Source organism: Tamandua tetradactyla, chromosome 3 (assembly GCF_023851605.1).
Source record: "Tamandua tetradactyla isolate mTamTet1 chromosome 3, mTamTet1.pri, whole genome shotgun sequence".
Lineage (NCBI taxonomy): Eukaryota > Metazoa > Chordata > Mammalia > Pilosa > Myrmecophagidae > Tamandua > Tamandua tetradactyla.
Genome location: NC_135329.1, coordinates 38,357,511 through 38,372,221, shown reverse-complemented (window position 1 = coordinate 38,372,221; position 14,711 = coordinate 38,357,511). Strand labels below are relative to the sequence as shown.

Below are 14,711 nucleotides of genomic sequence, written 5' to 3'. Positions count from 1 at the left end.
AAGTTAAAATGGCTTACCAAGAAAATTCCATTTTAGTACTATTGAATAAATGTCATTTTGTTTTGTAACAATGACCATATTCGAAGTGTCAATTAGATGAAGAAACATTTCTTTTAGTTCCCATTTCAAATATTTTAAACTCTAATATTAGCATGGCTTATGAATGATAAGCACAATTTGATTTATAGATAAAGTGCTTCTTAGTTTTTGCCCTAGGTTCAAAAAAGTCAAATAAATGGCACTTTTCATTCCTTTTACCTATGGAAGTATAGCTAAGGCTTTTTTGTCATTTATAAAACAGGGGTTCCTTTTGGAAAGAGTCTGGGATGAGTCAGAGCTGGATTCTCCACAGCGGAAAAGAAGGCCCCAGAAATTGAAAGAGTGGAGAGTGGCCAGTTCCTCATGGTGTAGGTAGCACTTCCCAGTTTCCCTGGCACTGATGGGGAGGGAAGTTCCTGGGACATAGGGCTGTCAGTTTTATAAACAGAGCTAAGAGGTTTCCAGGAACTTTCTTTTCTAAAAGCAGGGAAGTCCTGGATAATCGCAACAACTTAATTACTCTAAGACATAGGAGTCATTTTTTTTTTTTTTTCATCAGTTTCTGATGTCTCACTCCTACTGGTGTCCCAGGAGTGGCAATCTTCATTTGGTGGAGAAATGAAGGGTGATCAGATTGATCCATAGGAAGGTGCTTCATAAGGCATCTTGGCCTTGGGTGCAGTGAGGAATGTGTCCAGGTTTAAATAGGAGGTCCTTAAAAAGAATCATTGTGAGATGAATCTCTGTGGCTGCCCAGAGCAGTGACACCCAAATGAGAGCCATCACATATAGGAAGAACAAGAGTGAAGATAATGTTCACGCAAAGAGAGAACCAAGTCTTTCCTGATGGTCACCTTGCAGAATTCATACTAGGTTTCCTAAGCAATCCAAAACTGGGAGCAGGCTTTTTCAGTAGATAGATATTAAACCTTTTGTTCAATGCATGGGGTTTGAACTGGATATAACTTAGAAAACAAAGAAATGTGACTTTTTAAACCTGAGATTTGAGCACATTAGTGGCCATTTCATATGCTTGCCAATTTTCTTTTAAAAATTGATTATTTAGGATCCAATGTGCAATATATAGCATTTACCCAATATAAATGTTTCAGAAAGTTTATTTACAAAGGTTGGGTTTGAAGAATCACGGGTGTAAATGCAGTTATTGGAGAAACATTACAGAAACCTGATGCGTGGAATTGCCTGCCTTGAGAAAGGGAGTGACCTTTGATTGAAGGAAACAGCCAACTCCAGGCAAACTGGCAGAGACAAGTGGACATGGAGTGAGGGACATACATATCCTAATCTTACTCTCCTCCCCTTCCCTCTTCTCCTACCAGAGGTCTGCACTGGATGAACCAAACTAAAGGCAGAGCGCATAGTCCATACAGCACAGCCTCTACGATTAGAAGTTTGGAAATTGAAAGGTCCTTAGAAAGTGGTCCACTGTTTTCACTTTGCAAGAAAAAGAAAATGAGGCCAGAAATATAAGGTCATTTCCCAACTACTAAATGTCAAGATAGGAACCCAATTTTCTATGTCACAGCTGGCCATGCTTGTCTCCATATGCCATTCAAAGTTTGTATATCTTTTTTTTCCTTGCTGTAAAATTTTAAGACAATATTGCAGAAACCCATCACAAAAATGTCTGAGTCAGTGTTACATTTTTCACCCTAAAATAGTATTTCTTAAAGTATTTACTTGACTCAGGGATTTATTAATTAGTTGGCGGGGGTGGGAGGGACATAGCCATGTGTTATTTAACTACATGAAATTGCCAATATTTAACTATTCTGACCCCCCCCCAAAATGACAGTTTCATATGGTTCAAACCAGCACTGTTAGAAAATTCTGAGTTAAAGAGAGTTAAACACGTTTCTTTCTCTAAGACCTTTTATTGGTGCACCCATGATCACTTTCCAAACTTCAAAATATCACTTCATTGATATAGGGAGAAGAAAAATATGTATGTTATTCAAATCATTATAGGAAGGAGAACTATTATTTTTTAAAAACAGAACTGAGAAGATGTCTTGCTTGGAAAGAGAGAATCAGTGTGAAATACAGAAAAAGAAAAGGTTCTTGGACTTCCATAGGAATTTTACAAAAGAGAAGAAGGCGAGGACCAGAGCGTAGAATTAGGGCAGAGGAAAAACTTGAACTCATCTTCACAACCTTGTCCATTGTTTAAAAATTGTGCCAACTAAAGGCAGTAAGCAACAAATCTACCATCTACTGTCACCACCATTCCATAAGCGAATAGATACTTTCATCTTAACAAAAAGAGAGAGCAAAACAACACAATGTTAGAAAAAGGGATTTTTTTCCAAGGGTAGTTGGAGTCAACTTATCTTGATATTTTGACATACATGAGTAAAAATGCTGCCACACACAGGTATTACTCCATGAACACGTCTGCAAATTACTGCCTCAAAGCACACTGAAACTAGAGATAAAATATTGCAAAGACTATAACCCCAATTTTATTAGCAACCTTTTCAAGCATTAAATTGACCTAAGTTAATTTTCTTATGTAAAACCTAAATACGGATCACCAGTGACCTGCCAAGAGATAAATTGAGTCTGAGTATTTTTATGCGCAAAATCCATTTGTTTTATAACTATGGCTGACCCCATGTACTACCAAATTATATGACACCTCTACTCAGTGCAATTTGAAGGGTACTAAAAAGGTTGAACTGCCACAAAATATTTTTACTCCTTCTTTCTCAGGAACCTGCTCAGCAAAAAAAAAAAAAAAGAGACAACAAAGAGAGGCACTATCTTCAGGAGATAATATTTCAATGTGCAAATGTGGCTCTCCAATAATAATTCCTTTTTAAATAATTCCAAATTAAGTAAATTATTTCCTTACATAATCTACATGAAACTTACCCTTAAAGAGGAAAAGAAAGAAAAAAAAAAAAAGGTTCAATTCCCGGTGCCTGCCCATGCAAAAAAAAAAAAAAAAAAAGACGAAAAAATATACAGGGCACTACTAAGCAGGGGCGCAAAGAATCAAAACAAGTCTGATTGGTAGGCAGGCACCACAATATGTCCATCTTATGGAGAGTTTAACTAGGGTAATTAGACTCCCTGCAGTTTGTGCCTCTGAAGGAGCATCAGAGAAACTTGACATTCATTTAGAGACCTACATCTGTCTTGGGCCCACATTTAAGTATATAATGACCGGTTGAAACTTTAAAAGTAGTTCTTTTTTTTTTTTTATATATAACAAAGAGATTCATTGCCTATCCCTCTCTGATAATGAACAGAATTTCAAAAGATAAACTCCTCTCTTGATGTGCATATTTTTTTACATTTCAAATTATGCTCAACAAAAATTTCATCCATTTAAGGGGAGGCCTGAAAATACAAATAAAATGATATCTTCATGGTAAACATAGGATGTCAAGATAAATATGTACAAAGCCATTCCACCTACTTGAGAACTGGATGGAAAAGCCTGACTTGCTGATGAAAAAGTCACTGTCGAACTGCAGGGTGAGAGAGTTGAAGGTGCTGTGGATGTCCTCAGGGAGGGCAGAGCCACTCCACTCCTTGAGCAGGATGTTGCTGTCCACTGGGCCATCCCAGACCTTGAGAATGTCATGAGCCATCTCAGTGTCAAAAACAATGAAATGAAGGCTGCAAAAAAGAGAACACAGGGCAAGCTGACTCATAATAATACTTTTCCATGTACTGATGCTTATGAGACACGCAGTTTTCATGTACAGTAGTTCATGTGATTTTCACACAACCCTATCAAAATGTGCCTTACTATTATCTGACAACTAAGGATAATGAAATTAGGCTCATAGAAATTAATTAACTTGTACAAATTATAATACAGCTGAAACTAGTTCCGTCACCTAAAGAAATAGCTGAGCTATACATTTAAGGATAATACAACTCCTTTTAAAATTGCCATACATTCGTATAATTAAAAGCATCCTAGGGCACAGATATCAAAGACATGTTTAATACAGGTTTGCTTTAAGCTAATCGAAGCCACATTTTCAATATATATCAGTGTTGTTCTCGAAATCCTCCACTAGGTGGTAGCATACATATCAGGATTAAAATGCTCACAAAGATAAAGAGTTTTACACTGGAAGCATATTTTCTACCTGTATCGGAATGACCTGATCTAACGTTACATCTTTTTCTATAAATTTTATTTCCAGAAAAAAATATTATTTGAAATGCCGCCAGAGGTAATGATGCATTATATAAAACCCCCACTTGATAACATTTTAGCATGCATCAATTAGATTTACAGGTATTTTCCACAGTAATTAAAAAATTTCTATGTCTGAAGAGGCTCACATTCAGAGACTCCAGCAGGTATGTCATGCTATTTATACCAATTCAAAGAGATGAAGCAGTTAGGTAAAATACCAAAAAAAAGTTGTATTTTCTGAATGTGTTGGCTTATAGTCTTTCATTTACTACTTAATGTTTGCACATTAACTGTAGGGGAAATGAAATCGCTGACCCATGAAAAACTATACACAAATAGCAATTATTTCATTTGCACATATTACATATTTAAATAAAATATTTCACCCTGCATAAAGTTTAAATTATGTAGTACCATTTTTTAAAATGTTAAATTTAAATCACTTTGAATATAGAAAAAAGTGCAGAAGTTAGCAGACACTATGTACCTACCACCAACAATATTAACATTTTGTCCTATTGGTTTCAGATCTTTCCCTTTTTTTCATATTTTAATGTTTTTATTGTGAAAACCATTCTTTCTTTCTAAAAAATGAAATCTTAAAGATACAGTCATACTCACCTACCATTTGACTATTTCATTTGTACTTGCTCTCACCACATATTCTGAAATTGCTGTGTTCTGTTCTCATTTACATGTTAATATTTGTCATATGTGCGAGTACATATATTTCCTTAAACAACATATGGTACTATTTTGCATGCTTAATGATAATTACATACTAGGTACCATTTTTGGATGTATGTGCTTCTATCACATATTTTTGCATTCAGCAATATGTGAGATTTCTCTAGCTAAGAATTGTATATTTTTACTAATTCATTTTAAATGCATGAAAAATATTTGATTTTTCTAGTCTTCCACCAAAGTGTTTTTAACTTTTTAAATTATTACAAATGGTGGTACAATAAGCATCCCTAAGCTGGACTTCACAAAGGAATTGCCAAGTTGTTCTTCAATGTGATTGGAACAACCTGCAGTCTCACAACAATGTATACATGCTCTTGTTTGTCATATTTTTCTCAGTACCTGAAAATCTAAGACTCTAATAGTTGTAGAAACAGAAAATTTGATTGGTTATATAACACACTCTTGTTTAAATGTATTTTTCTGATTTGTGAGGTTAAACATCTTTTTGTGTCTACAAGGCATTCCTCTTTAAAAACTGCTAAACCACTCGAAAAATGTATATTGAGCACTGGTTGTGTACCAGGAATTCTTCTGGGAACTTTGTATAATCACTTAACTAAACAAGTATTCTAACTTCATGGAGTTTACATTTTAATGGGAGGAGACCAACAATAAAAGCTATAATAAATAAAGAATACTGCATGCTAGTAGGTAGTAAATGAAAATTTTTAAAACGTAAAGCACAATAAACAGCATTGAGGGGTGCCAAGATTGGGGAAAAAGACAGGTTGATTGGAATATTAAGTGGGGTCATCAGAATAAGCTTTATTGGGAAGGTGAGATTTGCGCAAGACTTGAAGGAGAGGAGGGAGTTTGTTGTATTTGTGTATGAGGTGAGAGTATTCCAGATAGAAAGAAGAGTTAAAGCCAAGCAAAAATATCAGTGTAGAGTAGATAGGACATGCTCCATTTTCTGTAACAGCAGGGCCAGTCAGGTCATGACCTCTAAAGGACCTAAACTTGAAAAGATAACAGTGCAATACGAAACTGTTAAGATGTATAACAAAGTCCAATGAAGTTTTGATCTTTTCTTCATAAAAAGAAAAGAAAAAAAAAACCTAAGTAGGGGATGTGCCTTCAACAGTGTGGAACAGTCAGGACCCTAGTGTGGCAGAGAGAGAATAAAGGAGAAGTAAAAACTGAGATCAGGGAGGTAATGTGTTATGGATGGGGAGAAGTGCCAAGAGGGGGCCAAGCATATAGCACTTGGTAGATAATTCTAAGATTTGGGATTGTAATCTGGTTGATGCACCAAAGCATGTTTTGAGTATGACAGTTATCTTGCTTATACTTTAAAAATTTACTCTGGTTGCTGTATTGAAAACACACTGCAGAAGGAAAGTGTAGAATCAGTGACGTTCTTGAGTAATTCAGGCAAGAGAAGAATCTTGCTTAGGTGAGACTAATGGTAGAGGTGTTAAGAGGTTGGGGTGTTGTCAGATTTCAGGTATATTTTGAAGACAGGAGAAACAGGAATGGATGAGGCATGTGCAAGAAAGAGGGGATTCAGCGCCATTAAGTTTTTGGCCTAAGAAACTAAAAATGTAGAGTTGTCATTAACTTGCTGAGAAAGGGTTCAGGTGGAAGAAAACTACGGTTTGGAGAAGACAAGAGAGTTCATCGAGATTTGTTGATTTCAAGATGTCCACCACACATTGAGTAGAAATGTAAGAGTGAGTCGGGATTTTAGAAGAGACATCTGAAATGGAGATAATAAATGTGTATGCCTTCAGCAAATAGACGATTTTTAAACCACGAAATTGGATGAGATCTTCAGAGGTTTTAGTTGGAGAATAGAGAAGGATCAATTGCCTGATTATAAGTTTCCTCATTGTTTGTAATGTGTTACTTGTCTTTTTTACTGTTGCATATATATATTATTTTATAGTCTTGCTGAAAGATTTTTTTGATACTCTATTGAGTTAAGACAATCTGCTGCTCCTTAATATGCTAGGAGGTTTTATATTTTGCTTTGTTATGTCATTGCTAATGAAAATATTCTAAATTCTATTAAATTATTTTTCAAGACCTATTTAGATGATCACAGAGTTGTTTTCCCTTAATGTATAAATGAAAGGAAATTATAGTGTTCAGTCCTACATTTCCTCTTGTACTATACTTGTCCTTTGATATGAAGATTACTTTAGCCTCCTTAAACAAATTGAAACATTACCTATTTTTTTCTATTGTCTGGAAGAGTTTTCAAATGTATGAGTATAACACAATCTATAATTTTCCTAAAGTTTCTGAAAATAATCTCTACTGATTAGGTAATGTCTCCATTTTCTTTCCTAATATCTATTATTTGGTCTTCCAATATTTATTTTAATAAATCTTTTCAGTTACTCGTCTTCTGAATGACACCTTTAAAGAATCACTTTTTGGGTTTCTCAGCTTCATTTATTGTTTCTTTTAGCAATTTATTTACTATAATTATTATTTTTTTGCCATTACTTCTTTGAATTTACTTTTACACTATTGTTCCGATTCCATTAGCTGAGTATTTAACCTTTTTTTTTTTTTCAAGTTATCTTCATTTTCTAACATGCATTTAGGGTTATGAATTTTTGAATTTGTTTTAGATGCAGCAAATGAATGAAGACTGGTAACAATGCCATTGTTGTATTCCTAATATATCCAAATTTCATTATATTTTCTTTTTGATGTATGAACAACAAATCTTGTGGTTTACTTTCTTTTCATGGATTTTATTTCCATTCCATTTTGTTCAGGATACAGGTTAAAAAAAAACAGTGAAACAGTGATCCTCTGTATTTTTTGAGAAGTGGTTCATTCCTTGTATGCAGTCATATTCATAAATATTTCATATTTGCTTGAACAAAATGTGCATTTTCTAACTGATAGTTGCAGATGTCTTTTAAATAAGCTGAATAAGTGTGTGGTTCCAATTTTCTGTAAATTTGCTAATTTATTATTTGCTTGATCTAGGAATCATAAAGAGGTATAAGAGATGTGCTGTGTATTTACCAATGTCTCCATCTAATGCAGACATATATTTTTGAAACTATGTTCTTATCTGTATACAAATTTCTATATATTCCTGATGAACTCTCTCCTATTAGTATGAAGTGACACTTTTTATTATTAGCAGTTTTTTTGTCTTACATGCATTTTCTCTAATATTAATAGCTATACCATCTTTCTTTTGGTTGATATTTCCCACTTTATATGTGATATGCAATACAAATACAGAATAATTTTTTTAAATTTAACCATAAAAAAAGATGTGAGGGGGTGCAAGGGTAGTTCAGTGGTAGAATTCTTGCCTGCCATGCAGAAGACCTGGGTTTGATTCCCGGTCCATGCACTTCTCTTCTCCCATCAAAAAAAATTCAATAAATGGTGCTGCAATAAAGGGATACTCACATAGAAAAAGAATGAAATGGGATCCACCACACAGCATACCAAAAAAAAAAAAAAATATATATATATATATATATATAATGAATTTGACTCAAAGTTAAGAAGCTATGTTCATCTAAAACCATCATTACGTGATCAAAAAGACAGATCATACAGTATAAGAATATATATGTTCAATATATATGTATAATATATTATATATATATATTTATATACATATAGTTAGTAATATATAACTAACCAGTAAAAGATTGGATTCAGGTTATGTAAAAGCTATATACAAATCAACAAGAAAAAAATAGACAATTCAGTAAGGAAAACAGCATTTTCAAATGGCCAATAAACATATAAAAATGTGTTGACCTTGATTAATCATCAGAGAAATGCAAATAAAACTACTACACATGCACTAGAATGGATACAATTAAAAAAAAAACAACAACAACAATCAATACCAAATATAACTGAGAAGGTGGAGCACATGGAAATTTCACATATACTCTGATGGGTATAAAAGACTGGAATAACCACTTTGGAAAACTAATTGACAATACCTCTTATTGCTGATTCAACATCATCCAGCCATTATAGTCCTAGTATATTACCCAAGAGAGAAACATAGACACATTCACCAAACGAATGTGGAAGCATATTCAACCTAGAAACTTTTGGAATAACCTCCAACTGGAACAAAATAATCCAAATGTACACCAAAATTAAGAAGGGGCAGATAAATTATGATGTGTTAATGAAATGGAACAGTTTATATGAATGATAGCAAAGGCTGAGGAAATCAAGTTAGACACAAAACTACTTGCATTAGCTCTATTGCATATAAAGCTCAGATTAGGCAAAATAAATCTGAATTGAGAGTAGTGATTATCCTTGAGAGTGGATGACTGGAATTTAGCTCTAAGAGTGCATCCTGGGTCCAGATAACATTTGGTTTCTACAACTGGGTGCCGGTTACCCAGTTATGTTCTTTTGGTGAACACAGCTGTACACATATAACTTGTGAAATTTTATGCACTGATGGAACATATCAATGAGAAACTTACATGGTAAAACAAACCCACACTGTGGTTCTGTGAGTTTTACCGTCTTGAGAAAATGTCCCCAGACCCCAACAAAAAAATGGGATGTAACAGAATTTAAATACACATAAAGCAACAGTTATTTTTCATTAAAAAATACATATATTATTGGAAGCAATACGCAGCTAGTCTGCCACTAAATAAGGGTGGTTAAAAAAATGAATAAGCTATAGTATCATCACTAAGGAATTCACAGTTGTATCAGATAGAGGCATTTTAAGAAAAATATTGCAAAACACACAAGTTCTAAAATACGAATAAAGCATCAGGTGAACACAGAAGAGTGCGTGTATAATTCTGCCTCATGGACAGAGAGAAATAAGGAAGGGAAATGCGAGTAATGCAAATGGGGATGTAGGGAAGAGGCAAAATACCAAGAGAAGAAAGGACATAAATGTGACTAAACATATACATTTATAACACTGTCAATAGGTTTACAGACAAATAAAACAAATACCAGATAGGTAAAGATTAAAGAGACTTTGTTCAGCTTCAGTGAGAAAATAGAGATACCCTTTCATATACCACTTGTAACCATATTTACTCTTTTAAGAAGCAATTTGATATGGCTATAAAAATTTAAATTTGCATACACAGCAAGTCCAGCTCCAGAAATTCATCATGAAAAGTATCCTCTATGTGATATATTAGGAAGATAGCAGCACTGCTAGTAACAATAAAAAATTGAAAACAATCTGAATATCATAATAGGGTGGAGTTTAAATAAATTATGGAACATTCAGGTAATGGAATATTATTCAATCACTAAATAGAATGGGGTGGAATTGCAAATATGAACATAAAAACTTGACCAAATTTATTAACTAAAAAAGGAAATTGTAAAATAGCATCCATGGTGTGATGCTATATTTGTAAAATTATTAAACAGATTACTATAGAAGCAAACAACCAAGTAAACTAAATATCGTATATTTGTATTTGCATAGAAAACTATGCAAATATTTTAGCAGATATTCAACTGTAGTTTTCTTTGCTCTCTAGGATTAAAGAAAACTACTCTGTGGGTGCTTCTTTAAATTTAGAGATACTTTTATATTATTTCAAATTAAGGGAAAATAGGTAACCTTGAACCCATACCAAGGAGCTTGAATTAATTCTCCAAGTAATAAGGAGACTGGATCTCCATTGGTTGAGCTTTCATCTTTGCTGGCCAATTTTCTCTTTTGAGTGTCCATTCTTGTAAAATGTCAGATGAGTTTATCAGGAGAAAAAGAGGCAAAGCAACTATAGATTTTTCTACCTGTGCATGAACTGATTAAGATGTGCAGTGACCAATCACAGACAGAATTTGAAAGAAGCGATGTGATTGGTCACTGATCATAATGCACATCTATTATTTACACAGTGATTTGTGGATTGAAGGGCAGCAGTGAAGTTTGTCCTCTACACGCTACTCAGATTTAATATATCAAGGTCACCGGAATTTGAATAACCTTGTTGGAAGACAAACTATTTAATGAAACTGTGGTAAATGAAACTGTGGCTATTAGAACCTTGCAAAGTGAGGTGTGCCTGCAATTTTCTTCCTTCTAACTAATTCTATCCTCAATAGTTGGTAAGATAAGCTGATCCCAGGACCCTGACCTCAAGATGTCTGGAGTAGTACCCCTTGACATTGGGGGCAAACTCCAGTTCCACTGCTCTCCTTTCTTTTGATGGCTGAATTTCTCTTGACTGTTTTCTTTCCTCACATTATTTACAAAAAGATATGGGAGATCCATTTGTGATCTTATTAGGAAAGGAAGAATTTGACATGTTTTAATACAAGCCTGCAAGTCTGTCTATCATGTCAGGAAAAATAGTCCAATTGATGGTCCAACCGTGTTTAGTAAGACTCAGCATAGAGATTTGAGATACATGCCTAATGAAGTGAAAGCTGGTCAGAAATAGATTCTCATATTCTTGGATGTTCTAGCCTGATCTCATTTTACCTCTACAGTCCGAACACGACCGAAAAAACAATCAAGGGCATATAAAGAAGAGATTATAATGACTAACCAAAATTTCATTTTCTTTAGAAGTCTGCATAAGAACAATTTTGATAATCGTGATACATTTTTATATGCTGCTAATGTTTTTAATACTGCATGAACCTTTAAAAAATAATTTCATTCAACTATACTACCAAATACAATTTCCTGGGAACAATTATGAAGGGAAAAACTTTCAAAGTGTGATTTCCAGACAATTACATTTGCAGAAAAGCAATGAAAAATAAGTAACAAAATGCACACGCTACTGTGTAAAACATAGCCTTTAATGCCATTTGCCAAAAATGTTTATAATGTTGTTACTTTTATTAAACAAAGAAAAGCAATGGAAAATAAGTAACAACATACACATGTTACTGTGCAAAACATAGCCTTGAATGCTGTTTGCTGAAGTTGTATATAATGTCACTTTATATTATAGAAATTATAACTTTGCTCAGTAATGAAGTATACTGAATTTCTTAGAAAAATGTTTACTGATAACCTGAATGTGGCTAATTTACTACACTGTCTTGTGATTAGACTTGTAATTAAATTTGACTCAGGTAACTGCTTTATAGTATATCAGTTAAAATTGAAAACTTCTTGCAGACCCAAGTGCCTTATAATAACTATTTTGGGGGCTTCCATTCCCTCAAACCAAAACTCACAGCAAGGTACAATCAGAAATTGCTCTGGGCCTCATGAAATCAAATTATGCCTACTAATAATTGTCTTGAATAATTGAAACCATCCCTTTTTATAATTTCTGATAATCTGCTGTGTATTCATCCTTTGAGAGTGAAAAACATTTACATTTAAAAAATCATAATATGAATGCTCACTAATGCATTCCATTTATATTAACAATGTTTAATATTTAAACTGTTCCTTGAGCTCATGTTTATATTACTGATGTATTCCTCATTTTCAAGTAAACATGGTAGGAAATATTCACTATATTACCAATGAAATAACAAAGACAATAACCTAGCAGATGAATATCAAATAAGACTAGAACCTATTTTTTTCTGAGCCTCTGTACAGTTTTTTGCCTAAAATTGTATATTATGTGCTTTTGAGTATTTTACTGCCCAAACCTCCCCCCCCCCAAATAATATATATTTCTTGAATGACAGCAGCTCAATCACTGGAAACAATTTGGAGGAAGTTGAGTATCATTTGAGAAAACTAATGAGAAATACCGATACTTCCCTCTTAACTTAATAAGAAGGAGTTTATACCTTGTATTTTAAAAGGCTGTTTAAGCATTTGACAGTGTAAACGCTCATCTTTGACAGATAAATACAGAAGAAGACTTCCTGGAATAACAATGTAGGCACCGTCTCTTTTCTCATTCTGCTTTTTTAAACATAAAAGTTTATTCCTCAGCTGTGGGGGAGTCCATCAAAATACTATGCAAAGTGGGTCCTGGACTGACAAAAGACCTAGCTGGAAAAACAGCTGAACTTCCCGGAAAGTCATTGCTTTACTTAACACTCATGTACCAGTGTTAATGTCTCATTTCTTAGAATCACTGCAGGGAGGTAAGCTTTTTATTTTAGGGGAAGGGGCAGCTTTGTGTTCTAAGAGCAATTGCTATTCAGCTTCCAATGACATTTCTTTGGTGAGTCTAAGGTGACATCAGAAGTTCACCATAAAGCTTTTGCTTTCTTTAAAAAATAGCAATTCTTGATATAAAAAAGCACATTTTTTATTACTTCAATTCATTATTAATTTATTTTCTCTTTTCTTATTAACATGTTAAGGAAGTATTAGATTCAGCTGCAAAAAGTGGATTCATCACTTGGTTTTCCTTTAGTAGTAGAAAGTATTCATTCTAATTCTAGGAAAACAAGTCACAGGGGCAATGGCAAGAAATAGAAAAATGTGAACTTCTCTTAAAAATAGATGATGTTTAGGTAAAGTCGTCCAACTCATCATCTTTAATTTCTAGGATTTTTCAAAATCAAAACCAGTCTACTGGCTTTTGTATCACTCAAATCAAGTGTCCAGGAGTTTAAAGGTAAAACCCAATATTTAATTTTATTTATCTGGAAGGAAATTTGGCTGCTGATTTTTATGAAAAATACACAATTTGTTACTCAAATATGCCTTAGTTTTATTTTGAGAGATTAACAGTTCTCCAATTAATCATTGATCTTGATGTAAGCACATTAATGCACTGACCTGACCATTACTGGGCAGATATTTCATAGGTTCAGAACTATGAAATCAGTCAGCTGATTGCATCTATGGCTGATTACATCTATAACCAACTAAGGAGACTGCCTTCAATAATGAGAGAAGTCCCATCCTGTCAGTGGAAGGCCTTAAAAGGAGGAGTGATAATTCCAGCAGGCAGAAGAGAGAATTTCCTTCTCTACTTCAACCGACCAGCTTTTCGAGGGAAATTCATCAAAAACCTTCATTAGGGTTCCCAACTTGTGGCCCATCCCCAGTGATGTGAGCCAATTCCTATACAAAATATTCTGTGATATTTACATTCTATATAAATATTTCCTTTCACTCCACTGCATCCCATTTTACTTTTACTGAGTCATAAAGTTGTAACCCCATGAGTCTATGCTATCCATATAATATGTACTAAAAAGTTTAATACGGACAAAAAGCATTAATTTATGAACATTTCCACCCTTCCATCTCCCTTAGAAAGAGGTTTCTGGCTTTGGCTTCCCAACTGTTTTCAGCTTAAAATATTTTAGAAGGACCTGACTTGTCCAGATTTTACTTTTTGGTGGGGCACAAAAGCCTGACGGAGGAGTTTAAGATCAGAGACATGTGGACTGAGGCTGGTGGCAGGAGGTGGGGGAAGGAGATTTAAAAATAAATTTTGTAGAGAGATTTAAGAACAGCCACAATTAAAGAACAATGCTAGCTGAAGGAGGTAAGGATTTTCAAAAATACTGAGTAATAAGTGTTCTCTTCCAGTTCATCAAGAACTATGATTAAAAAAACTTATTTTGAAATAACTCTTTACTTCATGGACTGTGTATTTTTGATACAACATTCAGATTAGAACACAGAGAACTTGCATTAAGAATATTAATTTACTTTCATTTGCTTACTTTTGATTTAATTGTACTGGTTTAAAAATCTCACCATATCCATGCACTTCCCAGAAAACAAGCAAGCAAAATAAACAAAACAAACATACAAAAATTCAACAAATGGTGCTGCAATAACAAGACACTCTCATGGAAAAATAATGAAATATGACCATATAGTATACCAAAAAAAAAAACAAAA

At 33.8% G+C, this 14,711-nt stretch overlaps 1 protein-coding gene across 1 annotated transcript in view; it reads right to left on the bottom strand.

The window, feature by feature from the left end:
• The window catches only part of CSMD1 (CUB and Sushi multiple domains 1), a 519,811-nt gene that overhangs the window by 355,335 nt on the left and 149,765 nt on the right, over positions 1-14,711 (bottom strand). The window contains 1 exon segment of the mRNA XM_077151716.1: positions 3,485-3,687. Coding sequence (XP_077007831.1) covers positions 3,485-3,687 — 203 coding nt within the window.